Raw genomic sequence first — 26450 nt, 5'->3', positions numbered from 1 at the left:
GGTAAAAGTCGCCACTCATTCCTTCCTCTGGGAAAGCAACGGCAGACAATCATTTCAAGCCCATTTTCCCAGAATTGCCCTGGCATACGCCATAGCGTGGCAACCATGGACACTGTTTTGCCTTTTGTGTATGTCCCCGTATGTGTACTAGATGCCGCTGACAGAGGCGGGCCAGCAGCGCTACACAGCAGCATGAGTTTGCTTTTGCATGACAGTAGAGATGGTTACCAGCCATATTGTACCATCAACCATACCATAAATTGGTAATAAGATGGGCATGGTTACCTGTCCTTTTGCACTGTACCATTTGCTGCTGTCATAAGTGCCCCTGGCTGAGCAGCCAGGGGCACAAAAGCAAAAACTGGGAATGACTCCCTGAGTCAATCCCTCCTTTTTGGTATCTAAAAATAGAATCAGTCCTGCCTAGATTATGGGCAAGTGTACTAGAGAACCACTGTATCATAGAACCAGAGAGCACAGCTGCTCTGTGGCTGATCCTGCATAAATTATGAGCTGTATGCTATTCACAGGGGGTGCTCCTGCAACAACAACACCTGTTCATTCCGTTCTTACCCCAGCCTTCCTGGGCTACCATACCATTGTCCCCCCACTTCTGTGATGAAGTAATAAATAATGCAGGAATAAGACACAGTGACTTGTTTGTGAGAAATGACTGGAAGGAAGCCTCCAGCTGCAATGATAGTCCAGGCAGGACATTAAGGAGTGTGGATGAAGGAGCCCATCATCCCTCTGCTAGTCCAGGGGCAATTGAATCTTTTATTTACAATGAAGGGTGGGGGCTGATGGAGCTCAGCCCCCTGTTGCAATGATGAGGATGGTTACCAGCCATATTGTACCATCAGCCATCAAAAATTAGGGACAGGTGCCCTTGATTGACCTTACTGATACTAGTCGGCATGGTTACCAGCCCTTTTGCACTGCCCCATGTGCCAAGAGGCTGATGATGAGGACGGATTTCCAGCTTTTTGTACCATCAGCCATCCATAGCGTGGGGGGAGCAAGAATGTTGGTGTTGAGTGCTGCACCATCGCGTCTATCTGCAGCATTCAGTAAAGATAGGGTGACATGTAAAAGACTCAACAGAGGATTGTTTTCACTTCTGGTGGTGGGTGTGGTGTGTGCACAAATTGCCGAACTATGCCCTGACCCACCGCAGACACTGCGTTTGACCCTAGAAGCATTTGGAGCTCATCCAAGAATGCAAATACTTTTCGGAGACAGCAGGAACTGTGGGATACCTTGCGTCCTCATTCCCCCCTCCCTCCATGAGCGTCCATTATATTCTTTGGCTTTCTGTTACGCTCGTCACGCAGCTGCGTGCTGAGTCTGTGCTATGCCGTGTGTCCGTAGATTTTTTAAAAATACTTTGGACCAGGCGTAACATTATAGTAATTACCCTAATTAGATGCAGGAGTCTCCGAGCGAGATCACCCTGAGGAGGGTCACTGAAGGAGATATAGAGCACATGCTGCGTGAAAGCTCGCACGAACCAGGGCCTGATGCAGCCGTGCTCGGGGAGGCAGTGCTCCCTGAGTACCTCATGAAAGCCTGGCGCGGAAAACTGTGCTACCACGGAGCACCCAATAAGGCAGCTCTCCCCAGGAACCTCCTGCGGAGGCTTTTCGATTACCTCCAGGAGAGCTTCGTGGAGATCTCCCAGGAGGATTTCTGTTCTATCCCCATATATAGAGAGACCTCCTTTTCACATACTTCAGATTCCTGTTATATTAAGAATAAAAGTTTACATGTTTAAAGCACTTACCGACTGCTCCTTCAGGGTCCAGGTTAACGGCCGGGGAGGGTTGGTAGGGGATCTCCGTGACGGTGATGAAGAGATCCTGGCTGTCGGGGAAACCAGCGTTGTAAGCGCTGTCGCCTGCCTCGTCCTCCACAAACCCTTCCTCATCTTCCCCGTCCGTGAACATCGCCGAGGAACTGTCCGTCGACACTGTCCCATAGTCAGAGTCCACGGTCACTGGTGGGGCAGTGGTTGCAGGCTCCGTAGCGTCCGTTTGCCGCTTTGATTTTTTGGTAGCTTTGTCTGGGGTCCTTGATTTTCACGCGGCGCTGCGTTGCATCCCGGCTGTATCCTCTGTCTCTCATGGCTTTGGAGACCTTCTCGTAGGTCTTCGCATTCCCTGTTTTGGAGCGCAGCTCCGAAAGCACAGACTCCTCGCCCCACACACCGATCAGATCCAAGAGTTCCCAGTCAGTCCATGCTGGTTCCCTCTTTCTATTCAGAGATTACATGAACTCCTTTGCTGGAGAGCTCTGCAGCGTTGCAGGTGCTGCGGAGCTCGCCCCGATGTCCAGCCAGGACGTCAGATTCAAAGTGCCCAGACAGGAAAATGAATTCAAATTTTCGTGGGTCATTTCCTGTGTGGCTGGTCAGAGAATCGAAGCTCGGACTGCTGTCCAGAGCGTCAACAGAGTGGTGCACTGTGGGATAGCTCCCGGAGCTACTAAGTTCGATTAGCATCCACACCTAGCCTAATTCGAGCTAGCCATGTCGAATTTAGCGTTACTCCACCTGCCGGGGTGGAGTACCAAATTCGAACTAAAGAGCCCTCTAGTTCGAATTAAATGGCTTCCTGGTGTGGACGGTTGAGCGGTTAGTTCGAATTAACGCTGCTAAATTCGAATTAAAGTCCTAGTGTAGACCAGGCCTAAGATAGCACCAATGGCCAGGGATTAATATAGGGAATTAATGAGTTACAGTCTCACTTTTAGTAACATGTAATAAATCTCCCCGTCCCGCTCATGTTCCCTTTCCTTTCATACTGTCCTTTTCTATTCATTATTGTTCTAGCCTCACTTTCCATCCCTGTTTATTTCCCTGTGTCTCTCTTCCCTGTCACAGATCATCCCCCTCGGCTGCTCTCTTCTTTCCCTGATCTTATCCCTTCCTCTTTTGCTGATCCCCGGCTGGGAGCTCCCAGTGAGATCTAAGGACACAGATCTGTACAAAATGCTCCTGGCTGCTGCTGCTTCTCCCCAATCCCCCAAACCCTGATTGATTCATGCTGTGTCCCTGCCACCCCCACCTCCGCCTGTCCCCAGCCCGGCTGTTAGTGCTACCCACTGCCCAGCCATAGAGATGAAGAGAAAGGGGCTGGGTAGATGGGAGTCCTCAAAGATCATAGAGACTGGGGTCCATGAGACTAGAGAGGCTGATTTCCAGTTCCCGCCTCTGCTGTGTGTCTCAGGGACACAGTCGGAGCAGAGATCCTGGCCCCACCCGGAGCCAGGGTTGGATTCTCTCCCCAGAGATGGAGCCCATCAGGAAAGTGAAGATCGGGGCCTCGTCACCAGCATCGATAAATGTCACCTGCCCCCGGTCACAATCCAGACAAACCCGGACCCTGCTTGGGACCTGGCTCAGGGGCAGGGGGGTCGCAGGGGAGGTGGGAGCCTGGAACTTTTCCTCCCACTGCTCCACAACCCAGATCCCCCCCTCAGGGCTATGGCTGATCCGTCCCTTCCTCCCCACAGACTCTCTGGCCACCCCCACAGCCCAGCATCTCCCCTCCCCCACCTCCACCTCCCAGCAATGTCTACCCGAGGTGAATCCCTCACAGCCCAGCACACAGGGATCAGAGTCAAATCTCTCAGGGTTGTTGGGAAGTTGCTGCCGTCGGTCTGCCCATCTCACACTTTTCTGATCCTCAGACAGGACGAGGTGGGGATGAGCCGTGTCTGGATCCAGAGTCACATTCACTGGAGAGAGAGAATCAGAGCGTTAGGGGCAGAGCTCAGCCCTGGGGGAGGGTTTGATGGTGTCAGTGACAGAATCTGCCCCAGCTGGGGAGTGACTCTGAATCTCCTTCCTGCAGGATTTACCTGCCGGCTCTGAATGGGGAGCAGCTCTGAGATATCAGCACAGTGTAGGGGAGAGTCACACCCCTGGCAGAGATGGGCCCTGCAGCAAAAAGGTCACTTGAGCCAGGTCTGGGACTCAGGCTCTTTCCTGTCCTGCTGCACATCTCTCCAGGGAGGGGACTAGAGACCCACATGTCAGAGGGATGGGGGGGCAACAGAGTGGTGAGAAACTGAGCTCCCTCTGCTCAGTGCTCACTGACCCACCTCACCTCTCCCTGCCGTTTCTCATCTTTAACCCCATATTCCCAGATGAGAAAGAGCATCGCTGGGAGAGGAGAACAGATGCCTCCCAGCCCTGCACCCTCAGCCTACGTGAGAGCAAGGGGAGTGTTGGGGGAGAAGGAGCGGGAGGGGGAGGAGGGAGAGCAAGCAGAGAGGTGAATGGAGACATGAAGGAAGGGATCCCAGAGGGGAGACAAAATCATATTGGATGAGGAGGAGATGGGGCAGTGGAGGCCCAGGGCAGCAGGACGTGAAAGGTTATAGAGAATTTGCTGTGAGTGTGAAAACAGCAACTCACCTGCCTGTTCCCTCCAAGCAGCCACCATCACCAAACCTCCAGGACCTTCCACCTGCCCCCACTCCTACTGCCTCCGCACCAGCCCCATTCAGCTGAGGGCCTGCTGCTCTCCCCACCCTCCTGTTCCTGCCAGGCACTGCCGGCCCTCCAGACCCATCCAAACACTGCCCCATCCCTCAGCCTTCTGGGCCCTTCCCAATCCCGATGTGTCTCCCTCTTTGCACTCTCATGACTTTCCCCCTGGGCTCTCCCTGTACTCTAGCACCAGGGTTCTCATCACTGGGCGTATTTTATTTCCTCACCCCCTGTTTTGTCACTTGAAATCTCTTTGTTTCTCTCTCTCTAATCTCTGAATTTTAGCATTTACACGTCATTTCCTCGGTTTCCAAACTCTGAATTGTTAATCCTCAGTTACTGGGCATTTAACAGACCCAGAATTCAGTTTGCTCCTGTTCCACAGCCCATGGCTCTGGCCCCCAGGGCCTCAGGCAGGGAGGGGGCTGTGAGCAGGGACAGCCCTGCGGAGCTGGTGGGAGAAGGAGCTGTGTCTTTGGCCCTGTTCTAGGGGCTGGCACACGTCAGTGGCTGTGGGAATATGTTGCTAACTTGGCAGATGGGAACGTGAGAGCTGGAGTGTTTAGACTTCAAGGACGAGGCTAGTTCTTATCTGCTGGTAGGCAGTAAACAGGATAATAAATTAGAAGGTTATACAGAATGGCAATTATCCAATGAAGTTACAGTTGTGCCTGTGTGTACCTTATTAACCAATTAGCAATTGCTTGATTGCCTGTCTTAAGTGTATAAAGATGTATGCTGGAGAGAAATAAATGACTCTGCTACCAATCATATTGACTGCTGAGCTTTGTCCATGTCCGCCTGCGATGCAACAAATGGCTAACCCCGACTTGACTCGTATCGAATGATGATAGTGTCGGGAGCCTGAGCCCAGAGGCGAGCGGCTGGGAGCCTGAGCCCAGAGGCGAGCGGAGGAGCTGCGGCGGGGAGTGCTGGAGAAGCCCCCGGGCGTCCGAAAAGAGAGGCGCACCTGAGCCCTGAGGAGAGCGGCTATAAGCCGCGGAGGAGAAGGGCGGCTATAAGCCGCGGTGGAGAAGGGCAGAGCAGCTAAGGTGAGTACCGCTGTATCAGCTGAAGAAAAGATAACACAGAAGCCTTTATTGCACATTATGAACCGACAGGGGGAAAGAATCTCCCCTGCTGCACTGATTCACTTATTAAGAAGAGAGGGGGAGTTGGGGAGGCTCCTCCTGACCGCCCTTCGGGCACAGGACGAGGAGGTGCTCCGCTGGAAGCGAGCCCTGGACGGGAAGACGTTGGAGTGCACGGCGCAGGCAGAGGCTCGTGCCGTGGCCCCGGAGGTCGTTTGGACCTACAAGCAAGTAAGTTGTTTTGGCAGGAGCCTGGAGAAGGCGTCCTACACTGGCTGGTCTGAGCCGGGGACAGTGCCGGGAAAACCGTTATGCTTCTCCGGTATGAGCAGCAACAGCTGGGTGTTTTGACACAGGCTGCACAGATTAAAAGAAGCCAAGCAGGGAAGGAGAGAGAACAGAATGATTTAACCCAAGAAAGCTCATTCTTTTCTTGCCCCAGTCAAGGACACACGCCGTTCAGCTAAGACTTGGTGGACAGCCAAGGAAAAGCCGGGGCTTGACTGGGCCCAAAAAAGCTAATGAGAGCTGCAAAACCCTGCCAGACACTAACGGAATGTGTTAGCTGTCTCCTTTCACAGGTATGGAAGAGCTGCCCAAAGATCCTAGCAGCCCTGCCATTTTTGCAACCAGGAGACTGACTGCCTGGACCCATGATTTTTACTGCAAAAGATCACTTCACATCAGGAGAATTTTCCTACTGAAGATTGGCCTAATTTTTTTTGTTTAGCTCCATTGTGCTTCTAAACAGCAGGAAAAAAGGACAAGGTGACGTGCTGACTAACCTCTCCCTTGTCCGCTGCAGCCCCTATTGTGTTATTGGATTTTTTTTTGAAAGAAGCAAAACCAACTCCAAGAAGCAAAACCACTACAGAATAATGTCCTGGTAATTTTCCCCATAGAAGTTGAACCACGACGGTGGTGGAAAAGAAGAAAAAACGCTCACATTATTGACATTGCCAAAGTCCAGAAATTCCTGACTAAAAGGACATTGAGAACTGACCCTGGTGAAGAAACGAAGAATTGTACACAGGCAGTGAGAAATTTGGGACTCCTGCTGGAAAATGTGGTATTGATTGGATTTTGGGGTTTATTCTACAGGCTGCGCCCTGTGTTTTGGATAAAATTTTTAGCCTGTGTTGCCCTCCCTAATTGGATTGTATATGATATTACCCCCCCCCCCATTACTAACCCCGATTTTCTAGAGCTTAATTGTTTTTGTTTTTAAAGTTTGAGAAAACTCAGCCAAAAGGTTTGTTGAGTATTCTCAAGGGGGGAGTTGTGGGTTATTTAGGCATAAATTTAGGTAATTTGGGAGAATGGCTTTGAATTTATGTGACCCTAAGTACCTTTATGTAAAGTGCTTTTGTTAGTCTTATTAGATTTTTTGTAACTTTTGTGTTATGTGTTGATTATTGGTAGCTGTAAGATTGCTTGATATTAGATGTAGCCTATATTATAATAGATAGGCTGAAAGCAGATGTTGTAATTAAAGTTATGCATGAAAATGTAGCCCCCACGGTGGGAAAGTACAGATAATTGCTTGCAGTAGAGACTAGAAGGGTGGGGGCTAGTTAAGAAGTATACCCTCCTAGCTAAATTGATAGTGGGATAAGTTAGTGTTCTTGAAAGGAACGGTCTAGCAAGAGGAAAAAAGGATCGGGCCCAGGCAGGCAGGCAATAGACAGAGAACTTGGAGAGGAGAAAAGGATCGGGCCCAGGCAGGCAGGCAATAGACAGAGACCTTGAAAAGGAAAAAAGGATCGGGCCCAGACGGGCAGGCAATAAATATAAAGAGCTTGGAAAACTGGTTGGAAACTTTTAAGGGTATAGTGGATAGAAAAGGTAATTGAGCATGAACATGGGGATTTCAAATATTCAGGGGCATATTTGGAATGGTGATTTGGATTAGTAAGTGGCTGTTGGAAGACTAGCTAGTAATTTTTAAGGAGAGTAAAAAGTTAATTCTGTGGTTGCTAGAGGGAACAGCAGTTGAATTTTGTAAAGATGCTGAAGAGTAAAGTTTTTGGTGTTTTTGAAATGTTTGTAAATAAATTTAGGCAAGAAATTAGTTTGCAATTGTTTGGTTATGAATAATTTTGTTGTATTAGTTAAAAATGTATGCAGTGCTATGTAATTAAAATTGTATTAGGCTTTTAGGGCATTGTAAGTGATGATGCTTTTTTTTGTTTGTGTTTAAAAGTAGAAGTTAAAAGTAAAAAACCTTAAGCTGTCGATAGCTTTGAATTTAGAAGTAAGTTAAGATGCAATTGTATTATTGTAAATGATTTTATTGATGAAGTAATTTCCCTGTTTTGCCTGAAATTAATAGGGTATTTGTATATTTTAAGTAATGATTAATTGCCCAGTAGGGGTAGTTTTGTTTTTGTTTTTTAGATATTAAAGAAAATTGGTGTTAGCTGCATAGCATTTAATGTACCATGCATTTATTTATAGAGTTTAAATTTATGTTTTGTGTTTTATGTTTTGTTTTGTGGTGTTTGTTTTTCTGGCCAGAATTATTGTTGTGTTGTTAAGATTTTTATGTGGTTTATGTTGTGTTTTCTCTAGGACCCCGCCTCCCTCAGTGTCAGTTTGATCACCTGACATATGAGGGATAAATTGGTAACAAAAATTTGTCACAAAATGGTGTGCAATAGAGAAGGGGGGAACCCTGCAGAATTTATATCATTTGTTTTGTTTTGTTGTTTTATGTTTGTTTTGTTTGGTGTTGTTGGTGTTATATGTTGAGAATTGCATGGTTATAGGTGAGCCTTATAGCATAAGATATATTATTTGGTTTTGGTTTTTTTTAATGCTAAGTATGCTGTGTATTTTGCTGCTTGCCTTTTGTATTTTTGCTATTTGTGTGGCCGCCGTTGCTGTTGTGTGGCACGCACATTGGCAGGACCCTCCTGGCCCCTTGGGCCACTTGCATTACCTGGAGGAGGGATGTATAGGTAAAAGTAGGGCATTGCGGAAGATATTGTTACGGTTTAGTTAGGCAGCTGACGTTTTTATTTGCCTTTTTGCTTTGGCTTGTGTAGATTGTAGTATTGATATTTTGAGCTTGGGAATGTTTTGCTATTGCCTTTCCTTGTTTTGATTATGAGTAAAGGGGGGAGGTGTGGGAATATGTTGCTAACTTGGCAGATGGGAACGTGAGAGCTGGAGTGTTTAGACTTCAAGGACGAGGCTAGTTCTTATCTGCTGGTAGGCAGTAAACAGGATAATAAATTAGAAGGTTATACAGAATGGCAATTATCCAATGAAGTTACAGTTGTGCCTGTGTGTACCTTATTAACCAATTAGCAATTGCTTGATTGCCTGTCTTAAGTGTATAAAGATGTATGCTGGAGAGAAATAAATGACTCTGCTACCAATCATATTGACTGCTGAGCTTTGTCCATGTCCGCCTGCGATGCAACAAGTGGCTGTGCAGCCAGGCTTGGCTGTGGGCCCAGGAAGCTCTGCAGGTCGCACTGCACATGAAAGCAGAGGAGGGGCAGGAGGAGTAGACACAATAGTGTCTGGATTTACTGCTGTACTCAGGCCATGGCTACACAACCTCCCTCCCCTTCCATGCTGGGAAATGCAGGATGCTTGTGAGCTCTGCCCTGAGCAATGAACTTCCCTCCCATGGCCACAGTCAGGGGAAAGAAGCAAAACGTTCTAACAGCAGCTGAGACTGGCACATTGATAGAATCTGAACTTCAGTTACCTTCTTGTACAGGTGGCACAGAACTTCCCAGCCCTGGAAACACAGAGTCAGAGATGAGAGTTCGTCTGAACAAGCACATTAACAGAAATTAGCGTTGTAGAGAGGGAGGCACTCGTCCGGGATTAAAATGGACCCTCCTCTGTTTGAGAGGTTTGTCTGCTGTCCAGCATGGGGTCTAAAATGGATGTGATTTTGTCCAGTGCTGGATGGGGGACATCACTCCGCCCCCTCCATCTCTGAAAAATGGTGTCCCCCATGCAGCATGACCTCACACGCACCATCACGCCAAGGGGGACGGGGTGGCACCGGGGGGCCCAAACCAAACCTGACAGTCTGGAAATGTCGAGAGTTCTGGGAGTGAGTGAGTGGCTCCTTATGCCTATAAAATGTTGTTACACTGGGGAAAAGACACGTCCTAGAGTTCAGCATAAAGTAAACAATCCCCAAATACACGTGTGAGCATTTCTCTGTCAGCGGCTACAATTTTAACAGACTCTTTTTTCCTTAGCAGAATTTCTATCACTTTTATAATTATTAATAATCATGAATTAGACTTTCCCTCCTGACACTCTGCAGTGACATTGCCAGCCTGCTACCAAAGACCTGGTCCGGCTGCCATTCATGTTGCTGGCCAGTCTCCCCTGGAATTCAATGGGAGGCCTGAGGCACGGAGGGGAATTCTGAAAGAGATGGGAGCAGGGCTGAATTGAGAATAATTCAGAAAAACAGAATTGAGGGATAGTTTCCCTCACCCAACCCTACAGTGCTGACTGGCCCACCCCAGGACTCTGGCGGTGATGTAAAGGGCCTGGGACTCTGGCCACAGCCACAGCAGCCAGAGTCCCTGGGCCCTTAATAATCTCCAGGCCCCAGGGCAGTTCCCCTTTTGCCTCTTCCCCACCCCCCCTGTCGGCAGCCCTGAGTGAGAGAAAAGGGTTTTCTTTTGACTCCCATGAATATGATATAAAGGCCAGAGGGCAGCTGGGGAATAGGAGAAATTTTCCCTTCCAAGTTGTCCACTGTAGCAGGTTTTTGTCCCTGCAGACAGTCTTCTGGGGTCTGGGGTCACCCTCCTTAACTAAAGATAGAGAATGAGCATGAACTTGTTGGCTTTGGGTACAATTTTCAAAATCCACAAAGTGCCTAGGCCCCATTTTCCTAAGGGGCCTGGGAATTTAAGTCCAGTCTTCTCTCCCCACCACCAAACTCATGTCCGTGTTACCCTTCCCCAGTCTACTGACCCTGACCGACTTCTCAGACTTTTACCTCCTTTACTGACCAATCTGTCCCACCCAGTCTGTGCCGTTCAGTTTAGGAGTTGGGTAGGTGGCCGGTGTAGATGTCTCTCTTAGTGCACTGATTCTTAGCACAAGCAAAAGATAAAGAAAACTCTCTGGTAAGCATGTGGTTTGTGGTGCAAAAATGAGCAAATGCAAATATCGTGTGTCCATTTCTTTGGATCACATCCTTCTGCTGTCTTGTTAATTTCCAAAGCTGGATGGTTCATCTTCCTGTCTGGCAAAGACCCCACTAACTCAGCAGACACATGTTAACATACACACAGACACCCATTGGTTCAGCCCGATGCTGTATCAGTCCCGTCACACACTGATTGCAAAGACCACAGGCCACACTGTACAACCAGAGCTGCACAAGGAGCTGGAAGAACTGAAATTATTCCCACCAGTTCCCAGTGTCTGTACCTGTTATTGCCTGTAAAGCTCCTTTCTCCACTCTCACTACCCTCCTGTTGTGTTCTCTGGCAACATATTGTGTCCCAGGGGTTGAACCATTAGCCAGTGTCCCATGTGTGTGTATTATGATACAATTTCCAATTACATGATCACACACTGTGCCACAGGACCCCCGCCTCATTCTTTCACTGCCCAGGATGGATGCACAAGGGGTGAGAATTAAGGGTGTACAGGCAAGCAGAAAACTGGCATTTCCTAACTATCAAGTGTTTGACATTTCAGCCTAAATCATCTTCTGTTCAGGGGGTTTGTACAATGTATTTGTATCATGTCCCCTCTCGCTCCTCTCTCTTAAAGGTAAAAATTCACAATTTTTTCAATCTCGCCTCCTGCGGATTCTCATTGCCTCTCTCTGAGCCCACTTTTCTACTTCGATACCCTTTCTGAGATGGGGTGAGCGGTACCCAACACCGTGCTCCAGATGAAACAAAACACTGATTTACAGAATGGCTGTGTAATATTTCCATGTTGTTCACCATCCTATTTTTATGGATTCTCATATTTTGTTTGACCTTTTCCCCAGAGCTGTGCAGGGAGCAGAGGGTTTTGTCAAGCTGAACACAATGAATTCCAGGTTGCCTTACTGAGCTGCTGATGCACTAATTTTCAAACCCTGTAATGTGAACGAGATGTTCATTTTTTTCCCTCCATGGTACATTCATTTATCACCAGTGCACTTCATATCCCACCATGTTTCCCTTTCACACAGCTTGGGGTGGGGGTGGGGGTGGGGGTGGGGGGGGGGTAGGTCCCTCTGAATGGCCTCACAGTCTTCACTGGACTTGACTAGCCAACCTCAGCTCTGGCCCCCTCGAAGAAGAATCCTTCCCCACAGGGACCACTCCCGAAATCCCCTGGGCATCCCTCTATTCCTCTCCCACTCCCTAACCTTATCCCTCCCCATACCTCTCCTCTCCTGCCCCATCTTCCCCAAGGAATTCCAGAGCCCACACTGGCTCTCTCTGGGCCCTTATTGGCTTCCCTGGCTTCTCATGCAGCTTGGATCCTGCCGTGTGTTTGGGGGTTGCAGTCAGTGTGTGATGGGGTCCCTGTATCTCTGGGTGTGACCAGTGGGTGTCTGTGCGGTGAATGTGCTAACCCCTGCTGGCTGCCATGTACCTGTGCTATAGCTAGAGCAGCAGCAGCAGCTGTCTGGGCACATGCAGCCCTGTTAGGGCTTCTGAAAATTGAAACCAGCAGGCTAGACATTAACCTGGCCTAGTCCAGCCCTTTGTCATTCCCCCCCGCCCCCCAGCCTCCAGCCCCATCAGGGACTCTAACAGCATCTCTCGGAGAATCCTCTGAACTCCCAGTGTGCACAGAAGAGCTCCTGAGGCACCCAAAATCACACTGTTGGCCACACAAACCTTTGAGTCTTTTCACCTTAGTACAGAGCCGTCCCTGCCCCAAAGAGCTAGTGTAAAATGTTAACCGCATGAGAAAAAGGGACAGGAAATCTCAGGGCAGGGGAGCTTTGGATAGCGATGCAATAGGAGCTGTAGTTACCTGGGCAGATGATGTTTCTTCTCCAGTCTGAAACCAAACACAGAGAGAGGGATGAGGACTCAGCTGAGCAAATGCAGGAACACCAGGTCTCTGGGATGAAGAGCACTTGGTTTAAGCTGAACCCATGCAAGAGCAAAGTGATTCAGAAGCAGGGACACCTTTTGGAGAACTCGATGAGACTCCCCCCTTCATTCCATTGAATTCGTACAGCCCCCATTCACCAAAGTCGAGGTGCAAAGACTCAGGTACTGTGTGACCCTTCACTAGGCCTAGGTGACCAGGTAGCATCAGTGTCTAAACATCCCAGCTCACTAGGAAATTGTGCATCTTCCTGTGGGCAAGGGTCTGGCCACAGTGATCCCTGCCTCTGCCACTGCCAGGCTGGGTTACTGTAGATCACTGAATCCACAGCTGAGTGTGAAGGCTCCAGCTGGTACCTAATGCAGCTGCCGGCCTTCTCCAGGGCTTAGGCCACAGTGACACATCAGGCCCATGTTCCAGTCCCTTCACTGGCTCCCAGTCCCCTTCTGAGGCCAGTTTAAGGCCTTGGTTTTAATCTGCAAATCAATTAAAGAATCCAGCCCCAGTGGAGGCTGTTTGTGAGATGTCCAGGTAGGAGGCTACAGAGGCAGAGCATTGTATGGGGCACCCAGGTTGCAGGGTGGGGGTGACACAGCCACCCCTTAGTCTGGATTGTACCCTGGGTATGTCACAGTGACACCCTAAAGTAAAGCTCCCTGGCTAAGCAGGGGATAGAGATGCCAAAACCCAGTGAAAATCAGAGCGGGTGGGGACAGGTGTTCCTGCCTGACGCTATGAATTCCCCTTCGAGAGCCCTAGGTACCATTTGACCTTCCCCTCCCCTCTCCCGTGTTTAAATCCAGAGCCCTTGTTTCAGTTCAGTGATGGCAAGAGCTGAAACCACTGATGAGCTGGTCTAGGGGCCAGGTCGTAGACCTAGTGTGGGGATAGGGCCGCAGTGAACAACATGGAGATGCATCAGCAGCCACGGCCTGCTGGAATCCCTGGGAGGTCGTGGAACCTCAGAACGCACCATTGCAGAAGTGGCAGTGGGGGGCCAGCAGCAGCTGTGAGAACAGCAGTAGAGCTGAGCGATGGCAGAGGTAACAGCGCCAGAAAAACCAGCAGAACCAGCGGCAGAGGCATCAGCCAGTGGTGGCAGACAGCAGCTGCAGTGAGCCAGTTCCAGAGGCAGCAGAGGCATCGCTCGATGTCCCTCACCCTTTTTCAGGGATGGGAGGCAGTGAGCAACCCGTGGCAGAGGTGCCGACTTCCCCTCTACCTGGTGGGTGCTCGACCCCCTGCTCCACCCTAGGTCCCATCCCCATTCCATCCTCATCCCCCCCTCTTCCCACCCCTGCTCTGTCCCTCCATTCCACCCCCTTCCTCAAATCCCTTCCCATGCTCTGCCCCATCCCCACCTCATTCCACCCCCTTCCTGAACTCCCGGCCCCATCCCACCTCTTCCCCACCTCCTCCCCCAAGTGTGCCACTTCCCTGCTCCTCCCCATCCTTCGCAGAGCACCCTGAGTGCTGTGAAACAGCTGTTTTGCAGCAGGTGGGAGGCACTGGGAGGGAGGGGAAGAGTTGGTCAGCGAGGCTGCCAGTGAGCGAAATGTGCTTGGGGGAGAGGGGAGCTTGGCTGTGGGTGGGTGCAGAGCACCCAATAATTTTTCCCTGTGGGTGCTAAAGAGCTCTCGGCACCTAGGGCTGGTGGTGACAGTGATAGCAGCAGCAGCAAGCCAGTTGCAGATGTGGAGGCAGCAGTGGATGCATTGCTCAATGCCCCCCCCAACATGCCTTTCAGGGGTGGAGGGTGAAGCCATGTGAGGGCACCTCTGAACTCTGGGTCTTGCTGATTAAGAACAACCAACTGTGAGTGGGCTGCAGTGGCAGGAGAGGGCAGTGGTGTGTTACAGGTCGTTCCGTCACTGGATTTTCACACAGCAAGGTGGGAAACTGAGGCAAAGGACACTGCCCAATGTACTATGGGGTGGGGGGTTGCTCAGGGTTACATGCTTTCGAGTCATGGCCATGGTGTTTTCCCAGAACAATACTGGGTCCCTTTGCCTTGTGATACAAGTTTTCTTTTGTCACTCAGACTCAGGGTGTGAGTGTGAAGTTTTGTCTCTTATCCTGTGTCTACACTTGTACTTCTGTCAGTAAAACTTTTGTCAGTCGGGGTGTGAAAAAAGCACGTCCTTGACCTACATACGTTTCACTAACAAAAGCACCGGTGTGGGCAGTGCTGTGTCGGTGGGAGACACTCTCCCAGTGACGTAGCTACTGCCGCTCGTTGGGGACGGTTGAATTATGCTGGTGGGAGGTCGGCACAAAGTGGCTACATGGGAGACCCGACTGCAGGGCAGCTGCAGTGGTACAGCTGTGCCACTATAACCCTTGAAGGGGCCACTATAGAGCCTCAGGGCTTGGCTACACTTGCAGCTGTACCAGCGCTGGGAGTTAAAGCTGTCTTCGTACAGCTGAGTAGGGAAAGCGCTGGTGTGTGGCCACACTCACAGCTACCAGCGATGCAGTGTGGCCACATTTGCAGCGGTGTTGGGAGTGGTGCATTATGGGCAGCTATCCCAGCGTTCAAGTGGTAGCAACGTGCTTTTCAAAAGAGTGGGGTGGGGTGGAGTGTGACAGGGAGCAGGGGAGAGAGAGAGAGAGAGAGAGAGGATTTTTGGAGCTGACACTGTGTCAGCTCCCTGCCTTGCAAATTCCGACCACTTCCCCCACCCTGCTCTCATTCACTCTTAAATGCAAATAGCCTGCAGACCAGATAAGCAGCTGCTCCCACGGACTCCCTTCCCCCTCTCCCGCAACCACCGCCGTGCTGTTTCTCTCCTCAAGCAAACACTAGCTGTGGACATTCATCCCCCTGCCTGCCTCATTCACAGCAAACAGGAGCTGTGTTTGTTTTTTAGATAAGCAGCTCCGGGCGCCCCGAGTTCACAACAAAACAAAGAGAGTAATTTAGTTAAAAGCATTATGGGAAAATTCCGGAGGTCAGTTACAGCGTAGTAAGATTAATCACTGTTTACACTGGCACCCCAGCGCTGCAGCACCAGCGCTGGAGTCATTATTCCCCAGGCCGAGGTGGAGTATAGCCAGCGCTGTAGCCAGGGAGATACAGTACTGTATGTGCCTTGCAAGTGTGGATGGTGAGTGAGTTGCAGCGCTGTAAAGCCACCACCAGCGCTGCAACTCTCCAGTATAGCCAAGCCCTTAAAGAGGCCCAGGAGTTAAATTTTCTCAGATTATTGGGTGGGGTCTCAAGTGTTTTCTGGCTTGTGTTGCTAAGAGGAACCCTTGACATTAAACCCAGCCCTTGCTGCTGCCGACTCCACCTGGCAGAAGGGAGAGAGATCGATAGATCCAGAGATAGTTTCAACAGCACGGAAAACGCTGCATTCAAGAAATAGAAACACTTACCAAGTTCCTGTTGAAGATCATCTAGGTAACAGAGAATCAGAAACAAATACACACTAATTATATGCTTCTCTTCTAGCATGGAATCAGCCCCAGCCTCCCATCATGCAGCCTGTCCCTCACAAACCCATTGATCCAGGCTATGGGCAGGGAAACCACTGAGGTCTAGGAAGAACAGTCTCTTTCCAACCCACAGGCAGGGCACAGAGCACTTGCAATGTCCTATAGGATGTGGCTACACAGCAACTGAATACCCACAATTGACCCGTCAGCTAACTAGGCTCACAAGACATGGGCTGGAGGCCTATAAAATTGGGATGTAGATGTTTGGGCTCATTTTGTGTCTACACTAAAGTATGAAAAAATAACTGATTATCTGCATGGACTTTGTTCTGAAAGTTTTGAATTCCCTAAGGAATTACAGCCAGATTTTTAAAAGGTATTTAGGTTGCTAACTCCCATTGATTTCAATTGGCATTAGGTGTCCAAATACCTTTAAAAAGCTGCCCTTAGAGCCCCATCCCAGTTTCTTGCAGATTACATGTTCCATTCACTTTGCTGGGAGCGTTTGGTGTGCACAGAATGTAATATTGGGCCCTAAAATTATCAACATTATTCTGTTAGGGATGTGACTTGTGCATTTAGTGTTGGATCCTCCATTCGTTGAAATCAAAGGCACAGCTCTAATTGATGGTAGTGGTGCAGCATCAGGGCATTCCTGTTTTGCTCATTTAAAAAATAAAACACGAGGAAACAAAGTTGTACAAAGCTTTCCTTGTTGGAGAAAAGAGCACAACACTTACCGATTTCTGTATCACGTTTCCCTAAAAATAAAATAAATAAATAAATAAATACATAAATTTATTATTAGGAGCATTTTTCTCTTGGATATACGGTTGTCTTAGTTTTGTGAAAGTTGAACATTGTGTATAACTTTTCATATTACATGATGGGGTAAAATTTATCAGGTTTAATCTCATCCCAATTTCCTTTTAACAAGAAATGAAAAAATGAACAACTTTCCTCAAATATAATTACACACAAGAGTCACGTTGGACCACATTATTTACTTGTCTGATGAGGCAAGAGGACATTTCAGGGCACAGAGTCCTCCTGGTGCCCCATGTCATGGTGTCTCCAGCACCATGTGGATTTCACCCTCAGAGAAGATACATTGCAAAGAACATTTTCTTTCTGATTTCCTCTTACCCACATACTGAATACTTATCAATACATTATCACTGACATTTCATGTGATTTTCAGATTGATCTCTCTCTAATAATAATCATCATAAATAATAAAACAGCAGACAACTTAATGGAAAAGGTTCTATGTGGAGAAAAATTGAACTTACTGATTTCTCCAAGATGTTTCCCTAAAGAAATGAAATAAAGCAAACAGATGTAAATACAAGTTATTTAAGAATATTTTCAGTTAATAGAGATTTAAAGGAGTGTTTTCATGACATGAACGCCTGGCCCCTAAATACCAATATTTCATTCATGTTTAACTAACCATGTGGCTACACTAGAGTTGAGTAACTGACTATTTTCAAGGATTTACAATTCTGACTGTTTTGAATTCCTTATGGAATTAGGGTCTGATGTTTCAAGGCATTTAGGAGCCTAACTCCCACTGATTTCAGTGAGAGTTAGCTGACCATAAACCTTTAAAAATCTAGCCATTAGAGCCCAATCCTGCTTCCTTGTATTGTCTCTCACACTCCCATTTGCTTTGCTCGGAGCTCTGGGGGTGCAGACTGGAATTTTTGGCCCTCAAATTATTAGCATTATTTTTTTAGTGATATGACTTGTGCATTAAGAGCTTAATCCTATACTCATTGAAGTCAATGGCAAAGATCTAATTGATGTTAGTGGTGCAGTATCTGGGCTTTCATCTTTTTCTGGTTAAAAAACTCCACCCAAAAAATTCATAAACAAAGAAAGAAATACCCTTATGAGGAGACAAATCTCTACAAAAGTTTTCCTTGTTGGAGAAAAGAGCACAACATTTACAGATTTCTATATACTGTTCCATCAAAAATAAATATAAATTCTTATTAGGAGCATTTTTGCCTTGGTTATACAGTTGTCTGCATTTCGTGAAAGTTGCCCAGTGATTATACAATTCAGGAGCCTTTGATGGGTTTCATATTCTCAACACCAGGAGGAGCAAAAGTTTTCCCTTCTCCATCTCTGACTTACTGTTCCTCACCATTGTCAGAACTCAGGTCAAGGCTCAGAGCTCATGTCTATTCAAACCCCTCTTTTCTACTGTGTATATTTTTTTAATATTACCTATTGGGGTGAAATTTGCCAGGCTTTGTCTCATTCCAATTTCTTTGTAACAGTACATGAAATCACAGACAACTGCTCCAAAAATAAAATCACACACAATCGTTATGGGGGCTCAACTCTGTACAAAATATTTACTTATCAGAGGAGGGAAAGAGACATTAACTAATTCCCACAGTTCATGGGGACTGGGGAGGGAATAACTATACAGCTGGGTGGGAAGTGGTGAGAAAAGAGTGAGGAGTGGAGAAGGTTTTGGCTCAATCTTCCCTCCACCCCTTCCCCAAATGCTCCATTCAGCTTAACTGAGGCAGTTCTGGGGGAGAAATATGCTGTGCCTGTAAAGGGCTGGTGCAGATCACTGCCTCCTGGAGCAAATGGAAATCTTAGTAATGTTTCCTTTCCTGTGCTGCTGAGGGGAGGGCAGTGCAGGTCTGTGCTTCCCCTGCTTGGCCTAGTGTAAAGTTTCATTCTTCCATTTTTTCATTTATTAGAAGAAAATTTCTTGTTATTTCACTAAATTTTCCCCTGTGACATTTACCTTTCATGTTAAATAGATAAACAGTGAGGCCAATGAAACAAACAAACAAAATCAGAAGAATCACACTCAGAGCCACCATCCACGGATTCACCCTCGGGAAAAAGAAATCTGAAAAATAAACCCCACAGGATTTGCATTAGTTTCGAAGCAGGGACAACACTAATTTTTCCTCTATTGCACTTAAGTATGCAAATAGTCCCCAGCAGGACGTATGTGAGATAGGAGTGAAAACATGACCCCCTCTATACTACACAAAAGACCAAAGCCTGATTATAAAATTACTCCAACCAACACAGCTTTAGCTCTGATTAACCTGTGAATGAACAGGGCTGGTTTGATTCATGGTATTCAGAGCTTCATTGAGTTCAGGGGCAAATTCTCTGCTCACAAAACTACACTGACTTCAGTGGAGTTATGGCAGCAAACAATTTGGTCCTCACTGTTCAGCAACATTCAGAAATTGCAGGAGTAATTAGAATATTTTGGTGAGTCACTAATAATTTCCCCAATTATTAAGTTTAGAGTTAAGATTAAATGTACATGAAACCCAAAACTCTGAATATTCAAAATTAAGGCAATCAGATTGCCTGCGTTGTGACCTGTTAAGGTACCAGTTTCTGAACTTCTTTGTTTTTATGTAGTTGTAAAATATGCACAACAGATGCTTCACTTTTGTTTTGTTTCTGCTGAAGGTGATTTAAGCCTGTGGGTTTAGCTGGTAACTGACCTGCTATATAAACTGTTGATTCCTTTTCTTGATTGAGAACGGTGTTCCTGATCCAACAGGACAGGTTCTGGTTTGAATGTTCTTTTATAATAATCGAATTTTCTGTTTCAAACAGGCCACTATCCCCTAGCGATTTTGCTTCAGAGAGTGATGGTAATTCTTGCCTACTGCGATCTCTCCATAGCACCTTGGGCTCTGGGTACCACCCAGCCGACTGACAAACCACACGGATCCCTCCATCCTGGTGACTCTCCACAGAGACAAGAGGATTGGAGCCCAAAGCTAGAAGAAAATTACATACATGTGTGATAAATCAATGGGGTAACTTAACTGCTAAAAGGATGAGTGAGAGATTGTGGATCCCTTACTCCCACTAGAGATCACTTGCTCATGTAGAAGGGATCAATGAACACTGGAATTTCTGAATTCCCAATACCCATGGACACAGGAAAAGATGTGAACAAATATTTAAAATAATTTCACTGAGTGAGAGATATTGTCCTCTCCACCCAAGAGCAATGGAGCATTGAACGAATTTGGAAATCTGGCCACTTCATTTAAATACCTAGTGGGATATGAATTTTTCAAAAAGCCTGTTTTTAGTATATTGGATAAACATTTTGTTTGTTCATTTATTAAATAAATAAATCTAACTGGGTCCATGGTTACTGTGTCAGAGCAGCAGGGGACAAACTCTCGGCCTCATCTGCTAGCAGTAAATATATAACTTGTCTCACCACCACCACCTTTATGTGGCCTCAGCCAATCAGAAAGCTACAACTGATTTTGACTGCACCCCTAAATAACCACCAGTAGTGACCACATGAGAAGGCCTATAAACCTGACAGTGCCACCTTAGCCACGCCTCAGAATGACGGCAGAGGAATTGGAAGACCACAGGCTGAAAGGCTACAGCAGCACAGTTTCACGGCTGTGGTGCTTCAGTGGAGACACTGCTTACACCAACAGAGGACTTCTCCTGGGGTCATGAGTAATACCCTTCTCTGAGAGGCAGTAGCTAGGTTGACAGAAGAATTCTTCTGTTGACCCAGCGCTGCCTGCATGGGGACTTAGGTCAGCTTAGTTTTGTCACTCATGGGGTGTGCATTTTTCACACCCCTGAGAGACAGTTAAACTGACCTATTTTTCTAGTATAAACCAGGCCCATATTTGTCTAGACGTCTTTTCCCTCCTCTCTCTCCCTCCTTTTGAAGTCAGCCAAAAATATCTTTTGGGGAAGGAAATCTCTTGACCATTCTGAAGAGGTCTTTAATAAAACAGCATATTTTCCAAAATTTATGACCGTGGTTGTGTGCTGAAATCTAGTCACGCTGTGTTACTCTAAAATAATTCACAAGTTGCTAGTCACGGTTGTTGCAGTAGAAATGAATAAAAACTCCAGCCTAGACTAAGATAATACAAAGAGCTGCTGACCTGCTACCTTCAGTTCCAATAGGACTTCTTCATAAAAAGGACCATCTTGAACAAAACAATAGTATTGTCCTTCATCTGAGCGTCTGATATTAAGAATCTGCAAGGAAACATTCCCATCCGTGATGCCAGCTTTCAAAAGCTCTGTCCTTCCACGATAGTCTGGCATCTGCTTTCCATACTGATCCTTTCCTTCATGATACAGGTGCACAGATGAAAGGAACTCAGATCGGAACCATCTCACCTCCATGTTCACAGCGCTCATCCTGGGGAACAGGTAACAGGGTAATACAATGGCCTCACCCACAATGGCAGTGACAGGGTGATCAGGACCCATCACTCTGAATTGGGCTGTGAAAAACAACAAAGCAAAAAGAGAATAAGCTCAGAGGGAAAAAATATATTAATGACTGATTCAATAGGTTCAAACTTACCAAAATTTAGCCTGGGGCGGACTCCTGGCAATCAAATTTCCAGCCTGAACATTGAAAATTTGGCACAATAACAAACAACTGAAAAGGGGAAGGGGAGAGTTACATTAAAAAGTGACAGGCCAGCTCAGATATAGGTGTCACTGATAACTCCCCTTATATTACTTTGACATGCCACAGAGCCATTTCAATGCCCCGTGACTGGACAGCGTGACCTGAGTATATACACTGTATACCTGAGCTCTGTGATCTGTTCCGGCCTTCACTATATTTCTGATGTGATTCTCAGCATTGATTTTAATATGAGAAGGGTGAAAAGATGAAATCCTGACTTCATTGAAGTCAACAGAGATCACCTAGAATTTCACCCTAATGTTTTGGGACCCAGCTTCTTTGGAGACCACCACCCATCACCTCGTATGAGGACACAATTTTCATTGAGATGAGCTGAGGTTCCTGAGTTTTCCTCCTTTGCCCCCCTCCACCTGTTTTTAGTGAGACGGGGTCACTGCCAGGACATTTTCACTAAAGGGTCTTCAACTCTGGAACTCACTTGCCTTGGCTTCACTGACCTCAAATCACTTCAACTTTTGGCCAGGTTGCCTTGGTCTTTGAGAAAGGACTGGGTCACAGAGGATCAAGCATGTGAAGTAGGAGGCTCAGCATGACCCAAGGTGCGTAGGGCAGCCAAACAGTGGAAATGCAAAGGTCAGGGAAGGCTGCAAAAAGGAGAGAAGATTCTCCCAAAACTGGTGGTTTACACTATAGTTAGATTCACCTACCAGTCAAAACTGTGCTCCTGATCCCCCACACTGGTTATCAAGAAAAGAAACCACACAGCCCCCTTTACTGCATTCCACTCTCTGTCTCCCAATCAGTGAATAGGTTCAGTACAGTGAGAAGTTACTTAAAAACTCTATTCACTTTACAAAATGTTATTTTAATTCCCCAAAGGACCAGACACATTACCAGATCAATACTAGTTTGAATCTTACCCAAAATACCATGCTGCTAGTCTAGCCCATCCTTTAGTATCTAAATCTAAAGGTTTTATTAGAAAAGAAAAGGAATGTAAAAGAAGAGAGTTGCTAAATGGTCAAAGCAGTCAGATACTTTCATTTATACACACATATATACAGAGAGAAAGAGACTTTAGAATCCATATATCAGGTTCTTAGCAGCACTGGTGAATTTGCTAGCTTGCAAAGTCGCTCTGGAAGACATCCAAAACTTGGATGGGTCTATCAGTCCTTTGTTCAAAGCTTCAGTTTGTAGGGAAGTTACTCCAGAGTTGAGAAGCAGGACTGCAGACAAAATGGAGAAGATGCAGCTGCCTTTTTATATCCTTTGCCATGTGGCGTGTACATCCTTTGTCCCAAACACAGCACACGGGCATGAAAAGGTACTTGGAGTCCCCTGTCCATCGGCATGTCCCCATAGGCGCTGACTCCGTGGGTGATCCGGGGCTGGAGCACCCACAGAGAAAAATTAGCACCCACTGGCAGCCAAACTTCCCGCCCCAACAACACCTCCTCTGCCTACCTCCCAGCGCTTGCCGCTGCTAAACAGCTGTAGCACTGGGAGGGAGGAGTGGGAACATGGCATGCTCAGGGGAGGAGGCAGGGAAGAGGAGAGTCTGGGGTGGGGATTTGGGGAAGGTGTCGGAATGGGAGCGGGGTGGGGATGGGGCGGGGCAGAGGGGGGAATCAAGCACTCACCGGCACCAGTAGAAGTCGGCACCTATGCATGTCCCTACATGTCCTGAAAAACAACAAGGAGTCCAGTGGCACCTTAAAGACTAAGATTTATTTTGGACATAAGCTTTTCCCAAATAAATCTGTTAGTCTTTAAGGTACCACCAGACTCCTCGTTGTTTTTGTAGATACAAACTAACACGGTTACCCCCTGATACTTGTCTACATGTCCTGCTGACTCATAGTCACAGGCTTCTCTCAAACGTTCATTCTACAGCAGGCTGGATAGTGCTGATGCCGGTCTGTCTGGGGGTGTCACCCAAATGCACAGCACAAGTTTGAGGCACAAATATACCATACATATTTATACCTCACCGTACAAACATGACACAGACTATAAACAAGCTTATCATATTTAGCAAATCAAGCCTTTTCCACTGATACCTTACATAGAATCATAGACCTGGAAGGGACCTCGAGAGGTCATCAAGTCCAGACCCCTGCACTCATGGCAGCACCAGCACCATCTAGACCATCCCTGATAGGAGTTTGTCTAACCTGCTCTTAAAGATCTCCAATGATGGAGATTCCACAACCTCCCTAGCCAATTTATTCCAGTGCTCAGCCACCCTGATAGTTAGGAAGTTTTTCCTAATATCCAACCTAAACCTCTCTTGCTGCAATTTAAGCCCACTGCTTCTTGTCCTATCCTCAGAGGTTAAGGAGAACAACTTTTCTCCCTCCTCCTTATAACAATATTTTAGGTATTTGAAAACTTATCATGTCCCCTCTCAATCTTCTCTTTTCCAGACTAAACAAACCCAGTTCTTTCAATCTTCCCTCATAAGAAATGTTTTCCAGACCCCTAATCATCCTTGTTGCTCTTCTCTAGACTCCCTCCAATTTGTCCATATCTTTTCTGAAATGTGGCACCCAGAACTGGGCACAAGATTCCAGTTGAGGCCTAATCAGTGCAGGGTAGAGCGACATAATTACTTCTTGTGGCATATTTTGTATAAGATTTATTGTGATTTTGTAATATTGGTATCAATGGTCACCCATATTCCATACAGCCCCACACTCAGATACGATGATATAAGTACCTAGATAGAGAAACTGAGTTGCCTCATATGCAGCAGGTGGAGAATTACTCCTCCAGAAAGGTTGCGGAGGAAGTGGAGACTTATTTATTGATAATGAACTGTGATGAAGTGGGAATGTTCTTGATGTGTTATGTGAATGCTGAGTGGGGAGTATTGACCTGGGAAGTTGCAGGGGAGTTTTGCTGGGGCTGCCTGCATTGGGAAAGGCAGGATACCTGAGCATGTAACCTGAGAACCCAGGAAGGGTCTCTGCCTGGGACACTGGACAAAGGACAAAGGCTGGGGGAGGAGCCGGGGGAAGGCAGAGAGAGTGGAGGAAGTTTCAGTTTCGAGCTGGCTGGGAAATAGAGAGGGGTGCCCCAACGGGTCTTGGGCTTCCCAACAGGGCTGTGGCCTCACTGGGGGCCCCAGAGGGACCTACCTAAAGGGCTTCCTGTTGTCTGTACCGGTAAGACCTGTTTTGGACTGTGTTTCTATCAGGGCCAGCTCCAGGCACCAGCCTACCAAGCATGTGCTTGGGGTGGCACCTTGGGAGGGGGCGGCAATCGGGGTTTGTTTTTGTTGTTTTTGGTTTGGCCAGGCGGCACTGGGGGGGGGGAGGGGAAGGGCAGGGACTTGGGCGGCCCGATGCGGCACTGGGGGGCGGGGACTTGGGCGGCGCGACGCAATGCTCAGGGAGGGGCAGGGCAGCGCTTCTTTTTTGGCTTGGGGCGGCAAAAATGTTAGAGCCCTGCTTCCTGTCATCTAAATAAACCTTCTGTTTCACTGGCTGGCTGACTGAGAGTCATGGTGAATTGCAGGAAGCAGTGGGTGCCGGGCCAAGTCTCCCCACACACTGCCAATCTGAAATTTGTTGTAGGGTGGGTTTGGGTGGGTTTTTTTTGGTTGGTTGGTTGGTTTTGGTTTGGGGTTTTTTCAGTTTTGTTCAAAGGAGTGGAATAGGCATGATTTATAAATCACTACAATGAAAAAAATCCTACAAGCAGCAGCAAGACCAGTGGGATTCTTACCTGATTCCAACTTGTGAATGTGATAAGTAATGAAGAAAATGATCAAATTTTGTAGAGAAGTGCTCATAGCGGAGCTAGGACAGAATGAAAGAACCTTCATCTTCACTGTAACTTGATCTGGATAACAGGATAGGGAAGAGAAAAATACTTTACTAAAACATGTTTTTCATTCAAATCTGATTTGTTAGAAAAAAGGAACTACTATCTGTAGTTAGTGAATTGAACTGATTGTTTCTGGTCACCATGTCCTTCAAGATTTTAGAACTGGTAGATCTCATCCTCTCACACCTTGTTTTTAATCACAATTTCAGAGTGGAAAACAAACTTTCCTGATTTTTCAACTCCCAACTGGTTTCTCAATTTTGAATGGACGAGTCATTGAATTGAGCTAGTTGGGTACATTGAAATGAATAAAATATTTGATCTGTACCTGCAGAACAGGCTATTGCTGTCAAAAGCTGGGTGAGCCCTTCAACAAATTCTGCTTCCAGGTGCTTAGCCAGTGACTGCCACCACTTCATTGATCTGATTTTCTTTAAAACTTCTGAAGCAAACATATACCGCTTGAATGTTAGGGTATGTCTACACTACAAGAGTAGTGTGATTCAATGTAAGTCGAATTTGTGGAATCGACCTTACGAAGTCGAATTTGTGTATCCACACTAAGGACACTAATTCGACTCTGTGAGTCCACACTAACGGGGCAAGCGTCGACTTTGGAAGCGGTGCACTGTGGGAAGCTATCCCACAGTTCCCGCAGTCCCCGCTACCCATTGGAATGCTGGGTAGAGCCCCCAATGCCTGCTGGGGGAAAAAATGTGTCAAGGGTGGTTTTGGGTAACTGTCATCATTGAACCGTCAATCACACCCTCCCTCCCTGAAAGCGCCTGCGGGCAATCTGTTCGTGCACTTTTCTGGTCAGTGACAGCGCGGACGCCACAGCACTGCGAGCATGGAGCCCGCTGCAGTTATGGTGTGAAGGTACCTCGCACCTTATCGTCCACCTCTTCCACAGTCAGCTGCTGAGAAATCGGGCTACTTTTCAATGGTGCTGCAAGCACTGGTGGACCATAGGGGACGTTTTACCAACATCAACGTCGGGTGACCAAGCAAGGTTCATGACGCGCGTGTTTTCAGGAACTGTGGTCTGTTTAGACACCTGCAGGAAGGTAGTTTCTTCCCGGACCACAAAATA

The 26450-nt window shown here is 47.2% G+C and overlaps 1 protein-coding gene across 1 annotated transcript; it reads right to left on the bottom strand.

Moving 5' to 3' along the window:
* Nucleotides 1-3223: 3223 nt before the first annotated feature.
* On the bottom strand, nt 3224-25819 carry LOC123344849 (butyrophilin subfamily 1 member A1-like). Its single transcript, XM_044981343.1, has 9 exons — nt 25686-25819; nt 25256-25372; nt 21021-21368; nt 19587-19868; nt 18860-18967; nt 17379-17399; nt 16027-16047; nt 12568-12594; nt 3224-3738 (listed from the first exon to the last, which is right to left on the bottom strand). Exons 1-9 carry the CDS (start codon nt 25810-25812, stop codon nt 3224-3226), a joined length of 1566 nt encoding a protein of 521 aa, XP_044837278.1. The 5' UTR covers nt 25813-25819.
* Nucleotides 25820-26450: the final 631 nt, after the last annotated feature.

The sequence above is a fragment of the Mauremys mutica genome, chromosome 12 (genome assembly GCF_020497125.1).
Source record: "Mauremys mutica isolate MM-2020 ecotype Southern chromosome 12, ASM2049712v1, whole genome shotgun sequence".
Lineage (NCBI taxonomy): Eukaryota > Metazoa > Chordata > Testudines > Geoemydidae > Mauremys > Mauremys mutica.
Note: the sequence above shows the minus strand (reverse complement) of the source record. Positions and strands in the feature narration are given on the sequence as shown.